This window comes from Leptodactylus fuscus, chromosome 2 (assembly GCF_031893055.1).
Source record: "Leptodactylus fuscus isolate aLepFus1 chromosome 2, aLepFus1.hap2, whole genome shotgun sequence".
Classification (NCBI taxonomy): Eukaryota; Metazoa; Chordata; class Amphibia; order Anura; family Leptodactylidae; genus Leptodactylus; species Leptodactylus fuscus.
In genome coordinates this window covers 144,475,202-144,499,501 of record NC_134266.1, presented here as the reverse complement: position 1 = coordinate 144,499,501, position 24,300 = coordinate 144,475,202, and the positions used below count along the sequence as shown (strand labels likewise).

At 41.0% G+C, this 24,300-nt stretch overlaps 1 protein-coding gene across 3 annotated transcripts in view; it reads right to left on the bottom strand.

Moving 5' to 3' along the window:
• The window catches only part of LOC142195221 (ras GTPase-activating protein 4-like), a 119,672-nt gene that overhangs the window by 11,800 nt on the left and 83,572 nt on the right, over window positions 1-24,300 (bottom strand). For 2 of the 3 annotated variants that reach the window (XM_075264815.1, XM_075264814.1), the window contains 10 exons: window positions 23,234-23,325; window positions 18,532-18,649; window positions 11,650-11,803; window positions 11,158-11,222; window positions 9,814-9,926; window positions 3,772-3,964; window positions 3,036-3,173; window positions 2,784-2,928; window positions 1,878-2,047; window positions 452-589 (listed from right to left, as the gene is read on the bottom strand). In XM_075264815.1, the coding sequence (XP_075120916.1) occupies window positions 452-589; window positions 1,878-2,047; window positions 2,784-2,928; window positions 3,036-3,173; window positions 3,772-3,964; window positions 9,814-9,926; window positions 11,158-11,222; window positions 11,650-11,803; window positions 18,532-18,649; window positions 23,234-23,325 (1,326 nt within the window). The remainder of the gene's footprint in view (window positions 1-451; window positions 590-1,877; window positions 2,048-2,783; window positions 2,929-3,035; window positions 3,174-3,771; window positions 3,965-9,813; window positions 9,927-11,157; window positions 11,223-11,649; window positions 11,804-18,531; window positions 18,650-23,233; window positions 23,326-24,300) is intronic. The other variant, XR_012715076.1, reaches the window with a different exon arrangement.

Below are 24,300 nucleotides of genomic sequence, written 5' to 3'. Positions count from 1 at the left end.
ATTGACGATTCTTAATTACTAATGTTGTGTCTCATGTTGATCTTATTGATGAGTTGTTTTTTGCATCTTATTTTTTAAGTATTTTACTAGTTTCCTATAAGATAGGGCATCAGATAAGTGCTTACACATGTGGGTTTTTTATCGGTTTGCCTGCTTTTATTATGAACTAATACATCTATTTATTATTATTATTATTATTATTATTATTATTATTTATATAGAAGTTGGACCTTTGCACAGGAGAGGTTAGCTGGATTTTTTCTTTGCGTCTTCTTTCAATAAATTGCATTTGGTTCATATAATAAGATATTCTCTATGTAAAGTAAAACAATGCAATAGGAATAATAATGATGAAGCCTGGGTTGGGACATCCATAGTCAATGATTAATAGTGGGGTGGAGTGAAATAAGAAGATTAACATTTCTCATTATATTTTTAATTTTATCATTACCTTACACTGCAAATATAACGCCTCCAGGCCACCACTTTCATCCGTGTAGATTATTTGCATTACATTTGAATTTCCAAAGCTTTTCTCTTCTACTTTTTCTAGGGCTCGGATTCTTGATAAGGGTATAAATGAACTTTTCTGGAGCACAACAGAAACATATAACTAGAATTACACAATTATTGTGTGTATTGTGAGTATAAGGTAATTTCGACACCATAAGTGCAAAAGGGTTTGCAATAAAGTCTGTCCTATCCTTCCTACTAATCCTACTATCCTACTAATATTATAAATGTGAAAGAACGGCTGAACAAGTTTGGATGAAATTTGGCATATAGATAGTTTGTAACCTGGATTAACACATAGGCTACTTTTTATCCCAGTAAATGGCATGGCTTCACGATTGTTATGAATTTATGTTCACATACTATATTACACTGCTCTTGCAGCAGTTTATCTCAGGTTCCGATAAAGCCAGGTCTGTTATCTCTCCATGTAAACACTCAGCTAACCCTCAGTCCATTGTGTACATGCATTTGAATATTATCTGATCTACTCCAGGCAGTGCTGACACACTGGATGGGAAAACACTTTTAATCCAAATTGGCAGTTTGCTAATTTTAAACATGCCGGGAACAAGAAAATCTAATTTGTCGCAAAATTCTAAAACAACGAGAGCTATGAAGGTAGTCAGAAGTCACAGACTTCTCAAGCGGAGCTGAGGGGATTCATCGATGCCAACAATACACTTATTATATGGCGTCCCAGTGAGCTGCTGAGATGCCGAAACAATCACAGGCACGGTGCAAGGAACAAGATCAGCAGCAGGCCAGGTTGACAGTTGCCGAAAAGTTGGAGCAGGAGGATGATCGACGCCATCAACATGTTCATTATATGGCATCCCAGCAAGCTGCTGAGATGCCGAAACAATCACAGGCACTGTGTGAGCTACAAGTTCATCACCAGGACAGTTTGAGAGCTGCCAAAACACCGGAGCAGACAAACCATTGATGGGAGCAGTTTGCTGAGTATATGCGGATCATCAACGTCAACAACACGCAGACGAAGTCGTGGGCAGAGGCTGGTTTGCTATATTTTTTTATTAGGGCATGCACTTGGGACCCTCTGCTATGAAGCAAAGCTGGTTTGCAGTTAGGCGAGTCTGATTCTCTCCAGTTTGTTGGGGTGTGAAGGAGCTGGACCTTTGGTGATCAGCAGATCACTATGCCTGGTTTCATATAAAATGGGTTGTGGGCAAATGTAAAGCATCTTAAATCAGAGTTCAGATAGAAATTAGTTTACATGGATCCTTGTATACAGGACAATTAGGTTCCATCTTATGTCAAACATGCAGTAGGCTTAATATTCATAATAACAGGAACATAAAAAAGTATGAAGAAAAACATTAGTTTACATAAAAATTTCTAACCTTGGAAAATTGAGTCTTTGCAAAACTTAATGCATCAATAGTTAATGAGAGGTAGAGCTTTTTGAAATATGATGTCAACAGGTATCCTTTACATTTGGTTTTATAGACCATTAGTTGACCTTCTTTAACTGTTAGACTCTGAAGGTTTAGCGACTTCTGCAGATCCAGCTCTAACATAGAAACAAAGTCAGAATGTAAGGACACGTATAATGAACTGTGCTTTTATCTTACAGATGCCTTTTGCTATTAAACATTATTTTCCAGTTATCATACAGCTGAAATATTTTCCTCTGGACACTGCACTATTTTCTAACTTTTAGGCTGAAGCTCCACGTTGCGGAAATACAGCTCTTTTTGTTGCAGATTTTGCTGCATTTGTTTGAGCTAGAGCCAAGAGTGGATTGAAAAAAAGGTAGAAATATAAGTACTTCCTATATACTTCCCATTCCTTTCTGGGCTTTGGCTCAAAAAAATGCACAAAAATCTGCAATAAAAGTGACGTTTCTGCCTGATCAGTCCATTACTGGCTCCCACAATAACCCCTTTCCTGGCTCCCACAGTATAACATCCCTCTTTCCTAACGTACAATGTCCCCCCACAGTATTTCCCCTTTACTGGCACCTCACACTATACTGGCTCTTTACAGGCCTCCATATAGTAAGGAGCCCTTTACAAGCCCCCCATACAGTAAGTACCCCCCTCCTCCATACAGTGACAACACCAATACCTGTTCTGGAGTAATGGCCACTATTAACGTGCCTATCCCTGCTCCTGCCCACAGCAGCCTCCTCTGCATGATGTTCCAATATGATGATGTCATGTGAGGCGCACTCTGCCTCCAAGATGCTGAAGACCGAAAAAGTGGAGGAGACTACTATGGGCTGGAGAGGGAAAAGGAAAACTCACCTTCCTTCTCCTCAATGTCTATAAGTTTGATGATGAATTCCTTCAGCTGAGAAACCCCTTGTTGGATGGTTGGCTGCAGTGGAGCCATCCAGGACTCCTTGGCTCTGCTTGCTGGAGCATCCATGTTACCAACATTCTGTACAGCCTTTAATAAATATAACACCATTATAAAGAACTTTGTAGTTTTACAATTGCAAGCTAGAAAATTCCCATTTTCCTCCAACCAAACATACATTTTTAATGCTTTGTCACCTTAGCTAGGAGAAGCAAAGTCCGGCTTGTTCGAGCATCCGCATGCTTTTCTCTGAGATGGAAGAGCTTAGGTGACATTATTGCAGGGGAGAAAAACCGAAGACACAAGAAACTCGTCACTGCAATGAACTTCACATTCTGAAAAAAACAGAACCAGCAGAGGTTAGTACCAATAACAGAATTACTTTACTTAAGTGTAGAACACAGCCTATCAGTCATCTCTTTGGAGTCTTAATTGTTAACTCACTAGAATCAGGGTGTTAATCAGTTCCTTTTCACTTAAAATCTTGATCTTATGTTCCCTGCCCTTTTGAGACCCTTGGTATACATTTAGTAATAAAGCAATAAAAGGCAATCAAATTAAACTTACAAAATGAGAATGCCAAATGTGTCTAGCAAAAAATAATAAATATACAGAATACAGTATTCCAAAAGGTGACATTTTGCATTTTGTATCAAGTTGCTGGCCACAGCCAATAATAATAATATTAATAATAATAATAATAATAATAATATTTCTCCATTGACACTGTACTAATTCTTTAGAGCATATTATAAATTGCCATTTTTATATTGCAATACACCTTGCCAGAATTTACTTTTTTTTTTAATATCCAGCAAAGACCTAACTTTATCGACCCTAATCTGTCCCAAGTACCACTTCATAAACAGCAGAGGGCCCTCTTGTACAATATTCGGTCTATAACAGCAGATAACTGATGCACTTTAAACAAACCATGTGTTTATTTTCTGGAAACCGTTCTTCCACCCTCTTGTATAGTTGGCGGAAAGTGGCACGTATGGTCACAGGACAGATCTTCACCGACTTAGCAATTGCTATTAGTAGCTCAGTAAGATAAGATTGGAGGTGTTGAGCACTTTGAAGAATTATTTCACTCTCAGTCTGAATCCGGTGTAAGCCCGAGCACCTGAGACATAAATTCACAGAATTGGTAGTGCACAATAAAAATACATCTAATGTATGACGTAAATATGTCCGTCATATACAGTGGGGCAAAAAAGTATTTAGTCAGTCACCAATAATGCAAGATCCACCACTTAAAAAGATGAGAGGCGTCTGTAATTTACATCATAGGTAGACCTCAACTATGAGAGACAAAATGAGAAAACAAATCCAGAAAATCACATTGTCTGATTTTGTAAGAATTTATTTGCAAATTATGGTGGAAAATAAGTATTTGGTCACCTACAAACAATCAAGATTTCTGGCTCTCACAGACCTGTAACTTCTTCTTTAAGAGTCTCCTCTTTCCTCCACTCATTACCTGTAGTAATGGCACCTGATTAAACTTACACCTGTGCACACCCTCAAACAGTCAGACTCCAAACTCCACTATGGTGAAGACCAAAGAGCTGTCAAAGGACACCAGAAATAAAATTGTAGCCCTGCAACAGGCTGGGAAGACTGAATCTTCAATAGGCAACCAGCTTGGATTGAAGAAATCAACTGTGGGAGCAATAATTAGAAAATGGAAGACATACAAGACCACTGATAATCTCCCTCGATCTGGGGCTCCACGCAAAATCTCACCCCGTGGGGTCAAAATGATCACAAGAACGGTGAGCAAAAATCCCAGAATCTAGTGAATGAACTGCAGAGAGCTGGGACCAATGTAACAAAGCCTACCATCAGTAACACACTACACCGCCAGGGACTCAGATCCTGCAGTGCCAGACGTGTCCCACTGCTTAAGCCAGTACATGTCTGGGCCCGTCTGAAGTTTGCTAGAGAGCATTTGGATGATCCAGAAGAGTATTGGGAGAATGTCCTATGGTCTGATGAAACCAAACTGGAACTGTTTGGTAGAAACACAACTTTTCGTGTTTGGAGGAAAAAGAATACTGAGTTGCATCCATCAAACACCATACCTACTGTAAAGCATGGGGGTGGAAACATCATGCTTTGGGGCTGTTTCTCTGCAAAGGGGCCAGGACGACTGATCCGGGTGCATGAAAGAATGAATGGGGCCATGTATTGTGAGATTTTGAGTGCAAACCTCCTTCCATCATCAAGGGCATTGAAGATGAAATGTGGCTGGGTCTTTCAACATGACAATGATCCAAAGCACACCGCCAGGGAAATGAAGGAGTGGCTTTGTAAGAAGCATTTCAAGGTCCTGGAGTGGCCTAGCCAGTCTCCAGATCTCAACCCTATAGAAAACCTTTGGAGGGAGTTGAAAGTCCGTGTTGCCAAGCGACAGCCCCAAAACATCACTGCTCTAGAGGAGATCTGCATGGAGGAATGGGCCAACATACCAACAACAGTGTGTGCCAACCTTGTGAAGACTTACAGAAAACGTTTGACCTCTGTCATTGCCAACAAAGGATATATAACAAAGTATTGAGATGAAATTTTGTTACTGACCAAATACTTATTTTCCACCATAATTTGCAAATAAATTCTTACAAAATCAGATTTTCTGGATTTGTTTTCTCATTTTGTCTCTCATAGTTGAGGTCTACCTATGATGTAAATTACAGACGCCTCTCATCTTTTTAAGTGGTGGAACTTGCACTATTGGTGACTGACTAAATACTTTTTTGCCCCACTGTATTTTGATAATTTTTTTTCTTAAATTGACTGCTGATTTTCCCCATTGTATCTCATGTAAGTGTCTTCTGTTTTGTCAGCCATCATTCAATATAAACAGTATAGAAGTAACAAACAAAAGCAGCATATTTTCTAATAAAATGCATCTTTGCATAGACCGCAACGCAGGCTCCAAAGATTTACAGAGTCTTTTAACTGTGACTTTTAAGAAGCAGAGTTTACTTTGTCCTTATGGACAAGGCACGGCTCGTTTCTTCACTGTCACATTCTGAGAGATAAAACTTAAAAATATAATAATAATAATAATAATAATGATTCAATGTGGCTGTATAGGGGATATTTTTTGTGGATGAGTTGTACTTTACACTGAGAGGCACCCCTTTACGCAACATCTTTGGCGTGGTGGTCTTGCAGGACATTATGGGATGCCAGAGGCAGACATTCTTCTGTCATACACTATAGACTATAGTCACTATTGAGCACAGATGGCATCTCAGGATGTTAAGCTGCAGGATTGGAGTTGTCTTTTATGCCTCCTACATCATCCACATCCCTGCAAAGAGATTTCAACCAAGCCTAGATAGGAGAGAATGTCAAAGAGATAGCAAAACAGTTGTCTGCTGAAGAAACGCCAAGCAAACTAATTTGTATATATTGCAGGGGTCATACTCTATAGGATGCTTTATTGCTGCACTGCTGCTATACATACACTAGATACATGTCTCTCTCGCCTCTATATACCGTATTTTTCGGACTATAAGACGCACTTTTTTTCCTCCCAATATGGGAGGAAAATGTGTGTGCGTCTTATAGTCCGAATGCAGCGTGTGCAGCGTCTGTGTCCTGTCTATGAGGAGCAGCACGGAGAGCAGCACGGTGCCTGCCTGCTCTGCCCCTCCTTCCCTGTCTGTGTGGCGTGTTTGCAGGAGCGAGATCTGAGAGGCAGGGAAGTAAGGGCGGGCCAGACAGGTGAAGGAAGCGTGGTTTCAAGCTTGCCGAGAAAACCACACCTCTTTCACCCGTCTGGCTCGTCCCTCCTTCACTGCCTCTCAGATCTGGCTCCGGCAATGAAACTACACAGACAGGGAAGGAGGGGCGGGCCAAACGGGAGGAGGAGGTGTGGTTTTCTCGGCAAGCTTGAAACCACGCCTCCTTCACCCGTCTGGCCCGCCCCTACTTCCCTGCCTGGTGTGGCTTTATTGCAGAAGCAAGATCTAAGAGGCAGTGAAGGAGGGGCGGGCCAGACGGGTGAAAGAGGTGTGGTTTCAAGTTTGCTTAGAAAACCACACCTCCTTCACCCGTCTGGCCCGCCCCTTTTTCTCTTCTTACATAGCTTCACTGCAGGGTGTCTCTTTCCATCCATGGATGAGATTAGATAGAATAGATAGATAGATACAGATAGATACAGATAGATAGATAGACAGACAGACAGATAGGAGATAGATACATAGATAGATAGACAGACAGACAGACAGGAGATAGATAGATACATAGATAGATAGATAGACAGACAGACAGATAGGAGATAGATAGATACATAGATAGATAGATAGGATAGATTAGATAGATAGATATGTTCAAATCACCCCCATATCCCTACAATACATATAAAACAAAAACATTACTGTGAAACACATACACATTTGGTATCCCTGTGTCCGAAAGCCCCCGGTTCTATTTACATTGGTGAAATATTATATTATTAGGTCATTAAATATTTCACCAATTTTTTTTCCTTAAAATTTTTTTTTCCCCTATTTTCCTCCTCTAAAACCTTAGTGCGTCTTATGGTCCGGTGCGTCTTATAGTCCGAAAAATACGGTAATCAATTTAGAAGTTTGGGTGGTCAAATTCAGTGGCAGTTTCCCTATGAAGCTGGAGTATATAATGATAGTCTACAGAATTGTAATCTTTTAAGCTTTTCTTATCTCAACATGACAAAGGGCTGCACAGACCCTTGTATTTAATTGCAGGGAACCACTAAACAGCTACATCACCGCAATAAAGCTATTGTGGCTGTATAGACACAGATATCCTAACCATAACAAAACCTATACTTGGGGAACCAAGGGCATTTCAGCAGTTTAGCCAGATGTTCATATATTATGGTCATATAATGCATTATTATAAATCTAGGATTTTTAGAATTCATTGGTATTTTTAGTTTAGCCAATACATCCTTCAAGTTTTGCTGTGCCAAGTGTATGCATCTCTGTGGTTGGACAGCATTTCTCTGGCTCACCATTTTAGTGTCGTATTGTTTTTTCTATTAGGACAAAGAAATCCCATTATTGAAGACTATGAGCTAGAAGAAACTGACAGATATTCTCTGTAGTTCTTCAACTTCAGAACTGCTTAATAACGTCAGCCCGTACATAAATAAACCCTTAAGTAAATAAAACAAGTAAACCAAACAAGACTAATATATTTCCTTATTAAATGATATTTTAGCAGCAAAATAAAGTTTACATGAAGCAGTTTTAGGGTCAACCAGTAGTTTATGGGGTGTGTTTAGTAATTTACTGGCAGCGTCCATTAGCTTTTGTTGTTAGTAAAAAGACTCTCAAGAAATATACTTCCGTTCCCTCCTAAATAATTGATGTGTTCCAAACAGTCACAGGAAGGTCAAACATCCGACCTCTCAGACATTAGTTCATTGTTTAGTTTACAAGACTCTGAAAGCCATAACTATATGTAATAATAAAATGTCCAATACAGGCAATGGAAACAGGAGAATAAATGACCATACATATTATCAAAGCAGTATCTCCATTTATATACTGTATGCTGAGAAAAAGATGGTTGCCCAATACTTTTTCAGGGATGGGCTACCCATAAGTGAGCCCAAGCAAATGCTTAGGGTCCTGTGGTTAGAGAACGGCCTCAGCACAATTGCCCATCAGATGAATTACTTTGGTTAGATATTCTGATATATTGGCACTACTATAATATAAGATATAATATATCTTTAGTATTATTATTTTTATTACAGTTGTATACAGTTCCATTACTTTGGTTTCCAGATGCATAGCTAAAACATACAACTATTGAAGCTATGTAAAGTTACAAGTTACAAAGTCTAAATGCCAATTGATAAAGTCTGCTATGGGTCACTTGTAAGTAACAGGCAAATTATTGCATAGCAATTGAAAAGTGACAGTTTTGTAGTTACAAAGTCACAAGTTTATACCTCGCCTAAAGATTTCACAGATAATCAATTACTCAACAACTGTGGTAGGCTGTGACGTTTACTGGATTACAGAAAATCGTTTCCCAGATTCTGTTTGTATAGAAAGAAGCCACATAAGCAACTTTGGTCAGAATAAAAAGACTGTCTGTAAAATTGATCTTAATGGAGAAATGTTAATTTTACAAGAATTGGTACAGCCCTAGCAATTTTCTCTTCTGTACAATCCACCAATGCTTTTATCCTGCCTGGCCTATATGGAGGTGCAGATTTTGCACCTCTATTCTTTGGTGAAGGTTTAGTAGTTGCACTTAGCCATAAGCATTGTTCTTGCAATTACTTGTAATTTCTTTGCAGGGATGGCACAAAAGGTAGCAAGAGTTGTGGTCACATAGGGCAACTCTGGTTAGGGATAGAAAAAAAATAATTCTGCCTGTAAATTTTCCCATATTTTACCACTCAGTTTTTCCTATATATTATAATATAATATATTATATATTATAACATATATAAGAACACCAGTGGCTGGTACAATAAAGTGAATTAATGATTGTCTGACAATTATCATACTGAACTTCGGAGACCAAGGGTGGTGGACACATTCTGAAACCAATGCCTAAGGAACAAACAGATCTTGTCCCATCAATGTATATATACATTAAAAAAATAAATAAAATAAGTTGTGTAAACACAGTTTTATTCTTCACATTGTAGAGTGACAGAAGTATTTTAAGGAGGACCTTTCACACCCCCTCAGTACTCATCTATGGATGAGTACTATCAGGAGGGGAGGGAAGCGTTCCCCCCCTCTAACAGTACAGCGCTATAGATGCTGCTGTGAGGAAGGGCGTTCCTGACTGATTGTCAGAAACGCCTTTCTGACAGTGAAGAGCTATGGTACCGGCACCGATGGCTCTTCACCGGGGGCACAGAACATGAAAGCTGACTTTCTAGCGGTATATAAAACGTCATATGCTCCAAGTGGTGAAAGGTCCTCTTTAAGCTCAGGCAACACCTACCCCGCTTCTTTTATCTCTACTTTACTGGGATCTAGTTCAATATATTTCTTCTCTTCAAAAATACGATTTATTGTTGGGCCAACAACACTGTGCAGATATTGTGTTCCTGCTACCTGTGGAACAAACAACATATCAAATTACTAGGAAAAGAAACAAATAACACAAAGTATTTATCAATAAACTGGTATTTACTTTTATATAAACACTTGCCATAAATTCACAGTAAGGCCTGATTCACATCTGCGTTGGGTATTCTGTTCGGGGAGTCCACATGAGACCCCCCCCAAACGGAATACCGAGTGCATTGACAAGCGGAGAGCTTATGAAACCCCTCGGACCCCATAGACTATGATTGGGTCGCGTGTTTTTTGTACGGTGTCCACACAAGTCATGTGGAGAGGAAAGTAGTTCATGAAGTACTTCTCTCTCCGCATGACTCGTGGGGACAGCACACAGAAAACACACGGACCCCATTATAGTCTATGGGGTCCATGTGCTTTCATAAGTTCACCACCTGTCAATGCGTGGATTCCCCGAACGGAATACTGAACGCAGATGTGAACCTGACCTAGCTAGCTGGAAATACTTTGCCAGCACACACACAAAAAAAAAAGTGGTAGCTGCAGGAGGTTCTCACCTAAAAACATGATGTTGAAAACAGGTAATCACAAAAAAAACCCAAAAAACAAATTTAGGCTAAGGCCCCATGTAGTGAAATGCAACAAAAAAATAAAATAAAAAATGCTGTGAAAAGAAGTGTGATGCGATTGTAGAGATTTTTCATTGCACTTTTGCAGAGTTTTCCTTTGCGGACTGTCTTCTAGCCTTTCCGCAGATATAATTGACATGCTGCGATTTTCAAAAATGCTGCAGATATGCAATATGTGGATGGGATTAGCCAGAAACCCATCCACTTTGAGGGTACTGTAAAATGCTGTGTTTTTTGCTGTGGCGTTTCCACCATGGCCAAGATGCTGCGTTTTCACATTTTTCACATTCCTGACATGTCTTTTTTGCAAATGGTGTATTTTCATGCACATAACAATTCTGGAGCATCTTTTGTGATAACTGTGTGTTATTTCATTCTTCATATATTTCTTCTACAAATATCTGAAGAAATTCACTAAAGTGCTACAAAGTTAGGGGGGTGTTCCTATACAGCCTGAAAACATCCAATCTGTTCTGCCAATTTAATCATATATTTTTAGGAGGAAAACAAGAAATGGCACAAGAGTTCTAAGAAAAGATGTTCAAGGTTTGTTAAGTTATGGAGAGCACAATTATTCACTGAAGCAGATATAGAAGGAGCAGTGAGTTCCACTTTAAGAGAAATCAATCATTTACCTTAAGAAATGATTCCATTGATTTAGAGGCCAAAGAGTTGCTTCTGAATAATGTGTTTGGTTCATCTGTAGCAATTATACAAAACCAAAAACATGAAAGATGCATTAAAGTGTACTTGTTTCAGACTTTCCAGGATAACTGTCATTTGTTGTACATGAGCAGTAAGTGCCTATTCACAACCAAGTACATCAGTCATGTAGCACCATGAAAAAGTAGAGCATGCTTAATTTTTTCACAGATCAGACTTTTGGAACCGTTTTCCTTGACCCAAATGACTCATTTAGGGGAATGGGTTCAGACAACAAACCCATAGTCCTGCAGTTAAACTCCTTATATTTTGTTCCCTACTTTTTATAGCTTCAGTAGGCTGCAAGGAGTAGGGGACAGATAGAAGACATCAGGAAAGTGGGTAAAGTGTATACACCTTTAAGTTGTGCAGGAAATATTTGTCACACTATCTGCACATCTACCATTAAAATAAATTTTACTTACTTGTTTTATCAAGTTCCAATCTGAAGAGCAGATCCAAAAATTCTTTCGCTAGCCCTTGTCCCAAAAAGATTTTTACCAGGTTGGCGGCCACTTCCTGTCTACATTCAGCCGATGTGGTCTCATCAATCAGAGTTATTAAATGTCCACTTTTTTCCTATTTAGAACAAATGTCACTTCAAGCATTTGGGGAAATCATATCATGCAGTAAAAAATTGCACTCCGTAATGCAGCAAATAGCCGTTATGAACACAGATTTAGAAGTGAATCCTCTGAAAGTACTCATATACACTCACCGGCCACTTTATTAGGTACACCTGTCCAACTACTCGTTAACACTTAATTTCTAATCAGCCAATCACATGGCGGCAACTCAGTGCATTTAGGCATGTAGACATGGTCAAGACCAGGCATGTCAAACTCAGGGTACCCCGAGGGCCACATGAGTAATAAGAGGTTGTTGCGAGGGCCGCACACAGCAGCTAATGTCACGAACGTATTTTAACAGCAGTCATGAAAACAAGATATGAAGTAGTAATATGTAACAGCAACATATATTTAACAAAAATACAGCAATTAAAAACTAAACATTTATTTGCTATCATTGTTTTCAATTTTTTTTTTTAGATTTTAAGTGGTGATCAGTCAGCCTTGTTCTCTGAGAAGATTTTGTTAGTTTCATAAAAGAAAATTATCTATTTACATATACACCCTTCATCTGCCCCCAGATTCATGTCCCACATCTCTGCCCCAGATTCATGTCTCCCCCATCTCTTCCCCCAGATTCATGTCCCCCCATCTCTGCCCCCAGATTCATGTCTCCACATCTCTGCCCCCAGATTCATGTCCCCCCATCTCTGCCCCCAGATTCATGTCCCCCCCATCTCTGCCCCCAGATTCATGTCTCCACATCTCTGCCCCTCGATTCATGTCTCCACATCTCTGCCCCCAGATTCATGTCTCCACATCTCTGCCCTAGATTCATGTCCCCCATCTCTTCCCCAGATTCATGTCCCCCATCTCTGCCCCCCAGTGTCATGTCCCCTCCATCTCTGCCCCCAGTGTCATGTCCCCCATCTCTGCCCCCAGATTCATGTCCCCCATCTCTGCCCTCAGATTCATGTCCCCCATCTCTGCCCTCAGATTCATGTCCCCCAACTCTGCCCTCAGATTCATGTCCCCCATCTCTGCCCCCAGTGTCATGTCCCCTCCATCTCTGCCCCCAGTGTCATGTCCCCTCCATCTCTGCCCCCAGTGTCATGTCCCCCATCTCTGCCCCCAGATTCATGTCCCCCATCTCTGCCCCCAGTGTCATGTCCCCTCCATCTCTGCCCCCAGTGTCTTAGAGACAAAGTTTGAGACTTTTGTGCGGGCCGCAGATATGCCTGTAAAGGGCCGCATGCGGCCCGCGGGCCGCATGTTTGACATGCCTGGTCAAGACAATCTCCTGCAGTTCAAACCGAGCATCAGTATGGGGAAGAAAGGTGATTTGAGTGCCTTTGAACGTGGCATGGTTGTTGGTGCCAGAAGGGCTGGTCTGAGTATTTCAGAAACTGCTGATCTACTGGGATTTTCACGCACAACCATCTCTAGGGTTTACAGAGAATGGTCCGAAAAAGAAAAAACATCCAGTGAGCGGCAGTTCTGTGGGCGGAAATGCGTTGTTGATGCCAGAGGTCAGAGGAGAATGGCCAGACTGGTTCGAGCTGATAGAAAGGCAACAGTGACTCAAATAGCCACCCGTTACAACCAAGGTAGCCAGAAGAGCATCTCTGAACGCACAGTACGTCGAACTTTGAGGCAGATGGGCTACAGCAGCAGAAGACCACACCGGGTGCCACTCTTTTCAGCTAAGAACAGGAAACTGAGGCTACAATTTGCACAAGCTCATCGAAATTGGACAATTGAAGATTGGAAAAACGTTGCCTGGTCTGATGAGTCTCGATTTCTGCTGCGACATTCGGATGGTAGGGTCAGAATTTGGCGTCAACAACATGAAAGCATGGATCCATCCTGCCTTGTATCAACGGTTCAGGCTGGTGCTGGTGGTGTCATGGTGTGTGGAATATTTTCTTGGCACTCTTTGGGCCCCTTGGTACCAATTGAGCATCGTTGCAACGCCAAAGACTACCTGAGTATTGTTGCTGACCATGTCCATCCCTTTATGACCACAATGTACCCAACATCTGATGGCTACTTTCAGCAGGATAATGCGCCATGTCATAAAGCTGGAATCATCTCAGACTGGTTTCTTGAACATGACAATGAGTTCACTGTACTCCAATGGCCTCCACAGTCACCAGATCTCAATCCAATAGAGCAGGGGTGGGCAATTAATTTTCCCATGGGGCCGTATAAGAAATTGAAACTATGCTAGAGGGCCGCGCCATGGCAAATGTAGCTCCACCCACTTCTACGTTGACTCCGCCCATTCCCAATCATCTTTCCATGTGCCCCCCCACACAGTATAATCCTCCTACAGTCACCCGTACATTATATGTCCCCACATTATAATGTCCCCTCCAACTGCCCCACAGTATTAAGTCCCTCACCTGGTGCCTCAGTATAAACTGGGGGAAACTAGAGGGGACATGAAACTGGGGCAGCTGGAGGGGGACATTAAACAGTGGGGTAGTTGGAGGTGGGCAATAAATTGACAGCTGGAGCGGGACATGAAACTGAGGGCAACTAGAGGGGGATATTAAAATCGGGAAGCTGGAAGCAGACATTAAACCGTAGGGGTAGCTGGAGGGTGACATTAAACTGGGGGCAACTAGAGGCAGAAGGGTCCCCCTCCACCTACCTCCACGGTTTAATGTCCCCCCTGTCTAAGTGCCCTCTTCATCTACCCCCAATTTCATGTCCCCCCCCTCCATTTCTCCCTCAGTTTCATATCCCCCTTTATTTTCCCCATTTCATGTCCCCCCCCCTCCATCTCTCCCCCAGTTTCATGTCCCCCCCTCCATCTGCCATCTCTGCCCTAGTATAACATTCCCCTTCCATCTCTGCCCCTAGGTTGCTAAGACACACACACAGATAGACAGACACATATAGACACACTCACACATATATAGACAGACACAAAGACACACATATAGACAGGCACACATATAGACAGACACATAGACACACATATAGACAGGCACACATATAGACAGACACATAGACAGGCACACACATAGACAGGCACACATATAGACAAACACATAGACAGGCACATATAGAGACAGGCACACATATAGACAGGCACACATAAGGACAGACACATAGACAGGCACACATACAGACAGGCACACAAATATAGACAGACACACATATACACACTCACACACGCACTCTCTCTCTCCCCCCTGCAGCTCACCTTACATCTCTCAGTACTTTATGACATGCTCCACATCTCCATCTTCGGCCGGCACTAAGACACGCCCCCTAGACACGCCCCCTAGACACGCCTCCCTAGTCAAAGCTGTGCGGGCCGGACTGAATAAGTCAGAGGGCCGGATATGGCCCGGGGGCCGGACTTTGCCCAGGTCTGCAATAGAGCATCTTTGGGATGTGGTGGAACGGGAGATTCGCATCATGGATGTGCAGCCGACAAATCTGCGGCAACTGTGTGATGCCATCATGTCAATATGGACCAAAATCTCTGAGGAATGCTTCCAGCACCTTGTTGAATCTATGCCACGAAGAATTGAGGCAGTTCTGAAGGCAAAAGGGGGTCCAACCCGTTACTAGCATGGTGTACCTAATAAAGTGGCCGGTGAGTGTATATTATACAGCTTTAGTAGAGTGCTTAGATGACTTTCTCATGTGTATGGATCACCTAACTAGACTGATAGCAGATGTCTGGGAACAGGTATGTTGGATTTCAACATGCCCAATCCTCTGTTGATGTCTTACGCCTACAAACTTCGCTGAATGTACATATATATGGGGGAGTTAGGAGCAACAGCTATTGAGAACTCCTGTGTATGGCCACTTTTAGCCACTGGAGTATTTGGATGTAAAATTTTAAAGCGTAACTGAACTTTTATTTTTTTTTCTGAAATCTACAGTTCAGGTTAAGATAACAAGCTTTGTAATATACTTTATATAAGAAAAGTGTCTGTTTCTTGACTTATCTCCTTCTTTCTCTTACTAATCAAATCTGTACAATAGAACTCTATGGAGAGTGGAGGGGAAGAAAAGGCAGAACTCCTCAAGCAAATAGAAATCAGCAATATATAGAGACAGTTCTTTTTCACAAAACAGATGGGTTGTCAGAAATTAGTATTAAGCCTTCTACTGAAAGAAATGACACCTTTAATGCAGTAGACAGCCTCTGTTTCCTTCTCCTCTTCCCCTTTGCACCTCCACAGAACCCACTTTAACTTGAAACTGCTTGTGTATGGAGCATGGACAGAATGAATAAGAAAGAAGTAAAGACAGAAATAATACTTAAAGACTTGGGTACTTTTCTTTAGTTTGTTCTCTCCATTAATTTTGGGCAGTAAATTATATTATATTATATATTATATATTATAGGCTATGGGATCCGCGGGCCCGAAGAACAGAAATGCCCGAATGCTAGTGTGAACCTGGCATCACTCTTAAGTACTACTCTGCAGACCATCACTGCGTATGACTATTCTGCACCAAGGAACTACAGTTACACATTGTTCAGGAGTACAAAGTAATTTTAGAGGGTTGTTATTCTTAAACAGATTTTATTACTAATGTAACAGAAGCTTAGGAGACTGTTATTTATTCAGTTCCATAATGTAAAATTACTCTACATAGTTTTTTATAGACAATACCATGTCTCCTGTACTTATGAATACAATTTATCTGAAATTCATGCCAAGATCTGACTTTAGGATTCTAAACTCCATTTACCAATTCAATATTATCACATAACACAGGATTGCAATGTAAGTATCTTGCAAATTTTAAGTCCTTTGGCAACTGGAATAATGTTCTAGTCTCCATTATTTGGCACATATTAGGAATTATGGTGCAACTTTAGATCTTTTTGGCGTTACCTGTGTTAAAATAAGTTTTAACAAATGTTGGCTCCTTTCTGTAAAACCTTACATTTATTCACTCTTTCCCTTGCTTCTCTCGAGAGATGTCCTCTGCTTCTCATAGTGAAGTGAGGAGAAAATAAAAATGTGGGGGAGGGTCACTTCAAACAACCATACCTTAGACATTATAAAACAGATTTAAAAAAATTAGCTTTGTGTGTCATATGAGGTCGTAGATTTTCACTATTAATGCAGTTTTACCTGTATGATTTCCAGAGATTTCACCAGTTGAAAATACAGTCGAAATTGGGATATGTTATATATATAGCTGCAGCTGAATATAAATATCCAAAACTGGTTTTCAACCAGTTATATCTCTGGAAATCATACAGATATAACTGCAACCTTACCGTCATCCTTTTATATAACATCAAGTTTCTACTTGTTCAAAAGTTTAGTTATGCTTTAAGATCGCAAGGACAGGTTCAATATAGTTGAGTTCCTGGAACCTATGTCTAAAAAATAGTATGTTGAGTCTATTGCACTCTGTGAGTGAAGGACCAATTCTATCCACTCCAACTAAACTGATGGAGTGGTCCAAATTACTAACAGAAACATCTGAAAATCCTTGAGGCGAGTAATACAAGGTAATACTGTTCATACTGTATACTCAATTAATAATAATTATCTAATGGGTGTGGTCAACCAGGGATGCATTTACCACTAGGAACCCAGGTTCCTAGAAAGGCAAAGGATAAGAGGAAAATAAACAGTAAAAAATGTTAAGAAAAATGTTTTATGGTAGTTGTTACTTTGGCAAACCTCAAACATTTGCTTACAAATCCAGCAGCATCCACATGTAGTTGGGGTCTGTGCTGAACAGAGGCACAATATTTGCGCCTACTTTGTACATTATAGAGTGTTTGGCAAATTCTGCTCAATGTGCCACCATATTTTGTGTTATAACTGACTTGCTGTGATGGATAACACTGCCATCTAGCACAGTCCTGGATTCCACGAGCCCCTGTATACTGTACATAAGTCTGCTATTCCCCACATATAATAGAAAGCTGCACAAAGCAGGTACATCTGCCCATAGTCACAAGTTTCCATAGTCTTCCAGTCACTATAAAATACAGTAGATACCTTTATCTCCAGCTGGCAAGTGCTTCGAACATAAACCTTGTCCACACCACTAGTCACTACCCTATGCAACGAGCATTAACCCCTAGAGCCCCTAGGCAATGCTCATTGCCTAGGGGCTATAGGGGTTAATGTTAGTTACCTAGGGGCTATAGGGGTTAATGCTCGTTGTATAGGGGCTAGACCTAGGTCCACAGGGTGTACAGGGCACTTATGCTCATTGCTTAGGGGTTTCTTTACTTACCTGGAGCAATGTCAGTGAAGTTCTCCTTCATCCACTTCAATACACGGCCTGGATCGCTTCTCCGGGTCTTCTGTGCAGCCCTCTAAATAGACGACTGCCTGATCTTCGGAGAACTCAAGAGAACACGCAGCTGGAAGCAGCTCTGACACTGTCTAATGCTAATTGGACAGTGTCAGACTGACGTAGCTCTTGTCTTTATAGTCAGAAACGCCCTTCTGACTGTAAAGGCTTAATTAACATACAGGGCGCCAGAATTAACGGGGCTCAGAGCTCCAAAACGAGGGGAGAGATAATTCAAAGTGCACCAGAGTCTGTGCAGCAGCACCTATAACATGGTGCAGAAAGCTGCACAGGCTTGGAGTGGTGAAAGGTCCTCTTTAAAATGTAAAAACACACAAAGTCTGCATCAACTTATATTTATGTCACATACAGTATTAAGATATCCTATAGCAGGATACTTATCAGAAACACAGCATTTATTTTCTATTGTATTACCTTAGGAGATGCTTTAACCTCCTGACAAAGCAACTGCACCAGAGGCTTGTAGTAATCTGATGGTAAGACAGTTTCCTCACGGAGACGCACTTGGAGCTGCAGAGAACCAAGGTTTCCCCTACAGAGAAGTGACATCAGTCAATGTTTGTGAAAATTGCATTTGGATGCACTGCATGTCTGTCTGTCTGTCTATCTAATAAGTGGAAAAAATGGCAGCTCTCCAACATTTAGAAAAAGTGTGGGTTTATTCCAAGCAGCGACGTTTCAGTTCTTTTTCAAGCTTGAAAAAGGTTCTGATAAGAACCAAAACATCGCTGCTTGGAATAAACGCACACTTTTTCTAAATGTTGGAGAGCTGCCATTTTTTCCATTTCTTACTGTATATATCCATCTTCTAGTTTGGCTTTGCACCCAGTTTGTATGCTGTGCTGCTTCTGGATTTTTTTTTTTTACTATCTATCTATCTATCTATCTATCTATCTATCTATCTCTATCTATCTATCTCCTATCTATCTATCTATCTATCTATCTATCTATCTATCGGCAGCACTCTAAGTCACTTTAACCGGTAATGGTGAAGTTATTCCATGTAAAAGAAATGTTTCAGCTCCACTGAGCCTTTATCAAGCAAGTGCAAGTGCATAAAACAAAGTATATATATAAATATATATAGTGTTATACATACATATATAAACATATTAAACAGTGCATACATATACAATATAACGTGATCGTGCATTAATATCCCAGTAAGGTCATAATAATCATATACCGTATTTTACGGACTATAAGGCGCATTGCCCATGAGCGCCTTATAGTCCGTCTCGGTTCATATATAAGGCGCACCGGACTATAAGCCGCAGTCCGGTGCGCATTATATGTTATTGAAAGCGGCGGCAGGCAGACTTTGCCAGCGGCCGCTTAACCCCCCGCGTGCCAGCCGCTTCTATTGGAAGCGCTCGGCAGGCGAGGAGGGGCTCTATCAGCAAAATCATGCTGATAGAGCCCAACCGTAAAAGTTAGATTAAACTACCCCCCCGTTTTAAAATAAAAGCCTGAAACAGAATGTGAAACTTACCGAGCGGTGCAGGGTGGGCGGGCATTCAGGCCTCCTCTTCCTCCGATGTTCCGTCCGCCTCCTCCGGCGCTCGCTAACTGATAATGGCCTGGGCGCATGCGCAGTAGCCGTAGTAGAAGCATTATGATATTGCGCATGCGCCCAGGCCATTATCAGTTAGCGAGCGCCGAAGGAAGTGGTCAGGACATCGGAGGAAGAGGAGGCCTGAATGCCCGCCCGCCCGCCCTGCACTGCTCGGTAAGTTTCACGTTCTGTTTCAGGCCGGCGTGACAGCAGGGCTGCCGGACACTTCCTATTCATTTCTATGGGAGCCGGCATGCGAGCGCTCCCCATAGAAATGAATGGACAGACACTTCCCATTCATTTCTATGGGAGCCGGCATGCTCCCATAGAAAATAAATACGGTATTGTTGTTCAGTAAAAAAGCCATTATCCTCCCCACCCCATCATACTTACCTGTCTTCCTGTCTGGATCTTGTGCTTCTCTTTGCCATCTATATTTAGGCCCTAGTCTTTATTTTGTTTTCCATCTACACTCACCGGCCACTTTATTAGGTACACCTGTCCAACTGCTCGTTAACACTTAATTTCTAATCAGCCAATCACATGGCGGCAACTCAGTGCATTTAGGCATGTAGACATGGTCAAGACAATCTCCTGCAGTTCAAACCGAGCATCAGTATGGGAAAGAAAGGTGATTTGAGTGCCTTTGAACGTGGCATGGTTGTTGGTGCCAGAAGGGCTGGTCTGAGTATTTCAGAAACTGCTGATCTACTGGGATTTTCATGCACAACCATCTCTAGGGTTTACAGAGAATGGTCCGAAAAAGAAAAAACATCCAGTGAGCGGCAGTTCTGCGGGCGGAAATGCGTTGTTGATGCCAGAGGTCAGAGGAGAATGGCCAGACTGGTTCGAGCTGATAGAAAGGCAACAGTGACTCAAATAGCCACCCGTTACAACCAAGGTAGCCAGAAGAGCATCTCTGAACGCACAGTACGTCGAAATTTGAGGCAGATGGGCTACAGCAGCAGAAGACCACACCGGGTGCCACTCCTTTCAGCTAAGAACAGGAAACTGAGGCTACAATTTGCACAAGCTCATCAAAATTGGACAATTGAAGATTGGAAAAACGTTGCCTGGTCTGATAAGTCTCGATTTCTGCTGCGACATTCAGATGGTAGGATCAGAATTTGGCGTCAACAACATGAAAGCATGGATCCATCCTGCCTTGTACCAACGGTTCAGGCTGGTGCTGGTGGTGTCATGGTGTGGGGAATATTTTCTTGGCACTCTTTGGGCCCCTTGGTAACAACTGAGCATCGTTGCAACGCCAAAGCCTACCTGAGTATTGTTGCTGACCATGTCCATCCCTTTATGACCACAATGTACCCAACATCTGATGGCTACTTTCAGCAGGATAATGCGCCATGTCATAAAGCTGGAATCATCTCAGACTGGTTTCTTGAACATGACAATGAGTTCACTGTACTCCAATGGCCTCCACAGTCACCAGATCTCAATCCAATAGAGCATCTTTGGGATGTGGTGGAACGGGAGATTCGCATCATGGATGTGCAGCCGACAAATCTGCGGCAACTGTGTGATGCCATCATGTCAATATGGACCAAAATCTCTGAGAAATGCTTCCAGCACCTTGTTGAATCTATGCCACGAAGAATTGAGGCAGTTCTGAAGGCAAAAGGGGGTCCAACCCGTTACTAGCATGGTGTACCTAATAAAGTGGCCGGTGAGTGTATATTCAGCATTTATCTTGGAAACGTCTTTGGTTCTAGATAGTTGATATGGTGCCTTTGGCATTAAATAATATAATTTTTGATAAGAAAAAACTATTATATTGACCTTATTGTGATATTAATGCATGGTCACTTTATATTGTATATGTATGCACTATTTGATATGTTTACATATGTATGAATAACATTTTACTGGCTAAATGATTGTAATCAAACTTGTATATTACACTAATATATATATATATATATATATATATATATATATTCTTGGTTTTATGCACTTGCACTTTGCTTGACTAAAGCTCAGTGGAGCTGAAACATTGCTTTTACATGGAGTAGACTTTACCATTACTGTTTGATGTGACTTGGAGTGCTGTCTCTTTCCTTGGATATATTTTGGAGCTGGTATCTGGAGCTCTGGGCTGAGCATCCACCTATGGTCCTGGTGCTACTGTGGACTTTCTGTTGTCTATCTATCTATCTATCTATCTATCTATCTATCTATCTATCTATGAAAATTATAGTAGCTCTATGTAAAGAGGACCAAGACCTATAAAAAAATATAACTGAAAATGCATTGCTGCTATTTGTTATATGCACATACAAATATACTACTATTAGTTACTATGTATTCGTATACGTTTCAGGTTCTTTGTATACATGATTGATCAAGCTTGCAAAAGTCCATCTGCCACAACAAGGCAGCCTCATTCAGATGGGAGACTACAGTAAAATATACCTCTCCAAGATTCAGAATAGGTCTACAGTTTGAATACAGGACAAGAATCAGAGCCGTGCTCCATTTTAATTAAAATAGCCTTGGACAAATAGGAATCTGAGGCTGAGGTCACACGTTGCAGAAATACAGCATGTATTGTTACACATTTTGCCGCATTTTTATTGAGTCAAAGCCAGGAGTGGATTGAGCATAAGTAATTCCTATTTCCCATTCCTTTTGTAGACATTATTGCTTTGGCTCAAAAAACGTGCAAAATCTGCTACAGAAAAAGTTGCATTTCTGCAACATCTTGAAGTAGAATGGAGCATTTGTTTGCCACATTTTAAGTCATACCTTTTTTCCAATAAATCATGCCTCTTTGGGGAGTATGGTGCAAAAAGTTTCTAAAACGATTAATAAACGTTATATAAAGAATGTACTCCTATTTTTTTAGAGATATTTATTCCATAATTCTTACAAGACTGTATAAAATAACATATCCCATATGGTATACTTTTTAAAGAAATTAAGTTGTAGTGTCCTATTATAGTCTCCTATTCTTTACCTATTCTTTTTTTAATACCACTCTATCAAAGCTCAGTGTGTACTGGCAGTAACAAAAATGAAAGAAAATAGGGACACAGCTGGAGAGTTTTCCTGAACTACACACAGAAAAAGATCTCCCATAGCCTTGAATGTGACCAAACATCACACCATAATCACTTCATCTAAAAGTCAAATGTCTCATACTAAGGGGATTAACACGTTTTAAGGATCAATCTTCTCTACTGGATTCCTCATTGCTTATAATAAAGTACAGAAACTTAAGATAGGTTGTAAAATTCAAAGAGACCCATCTATTTCCTCTAAATACCTTTTTCGTTAGAAAGTAGATGGATGTGCTAATAAAAGTCTAATGTAAGGATCTTAAATACTTCCTGAACCGTTTAAGTGCTATTGAAGTTATTCTAAAGGTCTGACATTTCCTTGGCTGAACTTTCCAAACAATCTGTGACTCATTTAACAGCTTTACTTATATATTTATATCCCAAAGTAAAAGTGAAAAATAAGGCTTAAAAAGAGTAAGAAAAAGTTCCCTTCACACATACTGACAGCAAAATAATACTAAAGTTATTAATAGTATCCACTTACTCATCCACACTAGCTTTGGACTTCCCAGGACTCAGTCTGAACCATCCCTCTTCCTGTAAATCTTGCTGAAGTCCATTTAAGTTGATCAATACCTTAAAAAACAACATTTATGTTTTGTGTTTCATATTCATATTACAAGGTTATGGATTTCAAAATGAAAAAAATGTGGAACACCATAAAATGGGTATCAAATGGGTCAAGGTGCACTAAAGCATTCTGAGGCCTCACGTTGCGGAAATGCTTCTTTTTTGTTGCATATTTTGTTGCGTTTTTTTGAGCCAAAGCCAGAAGTGGATTAAGCAAAAGGTAGACGTCTAAGGGAGCCTTCACACGATGTAACGCTGCGCTCATTCTGATCATAAAAAGACGTTCAGAATGAGTGCGGAAAAAGCAGCTCCTATTGACTTGAATGGGAGCCGGCATACGCGCGCTCTCCATTGAAATCGATGGGAGGCTTTTTTCCCTATTGTTTTCAATGTGATACGCACATAATACATTGAAAGCATAGGGAAAAAAGCCTCCCATTGATTTCAATGGGGAGCGCACGTATGCCGGCTCCCATGCAAGTCAATAGGAGCTGCTTTTTATGCGCTCATTCTGAACGTCTTTTTACGATCAGAATGAGCGCACTGTTACATCGTGTGAAGGCTCTCTAAGGATTCATTCACATTGAGGAAAATGGTGTTTTATTTGGCACAGAAAAAAAAGCCTCCCATTGACATCAATGGGTGCTGCTAGCTTTTGTTTCCACTAGCGCCATTTTCCTCCGTGTGAATGTACCCTAAGAACTTCCTATATATTTCCCATTCCTTTTGTAGCCACTCTTGGCTTTGGCTTAAAAAACTGCAACAAAAAATGCTGCGTTTCTGCAACGTGGGGCCTTAGGCAAAGGCCCCACAGGCTGGGACCGCCGCGCTAAAGCGCTGTGGGAACAAATGCGGCGTGAACGCATTGCGGTTCTTCCCGCAGCGCTTTGAACAGAAAGTTCACAGAGTTTTCCTCCGTACACTTTCTGTTACAGCTATATCTAAGGGAAAGCCGCTGGCGTTTCTGTAGATATAATTGAC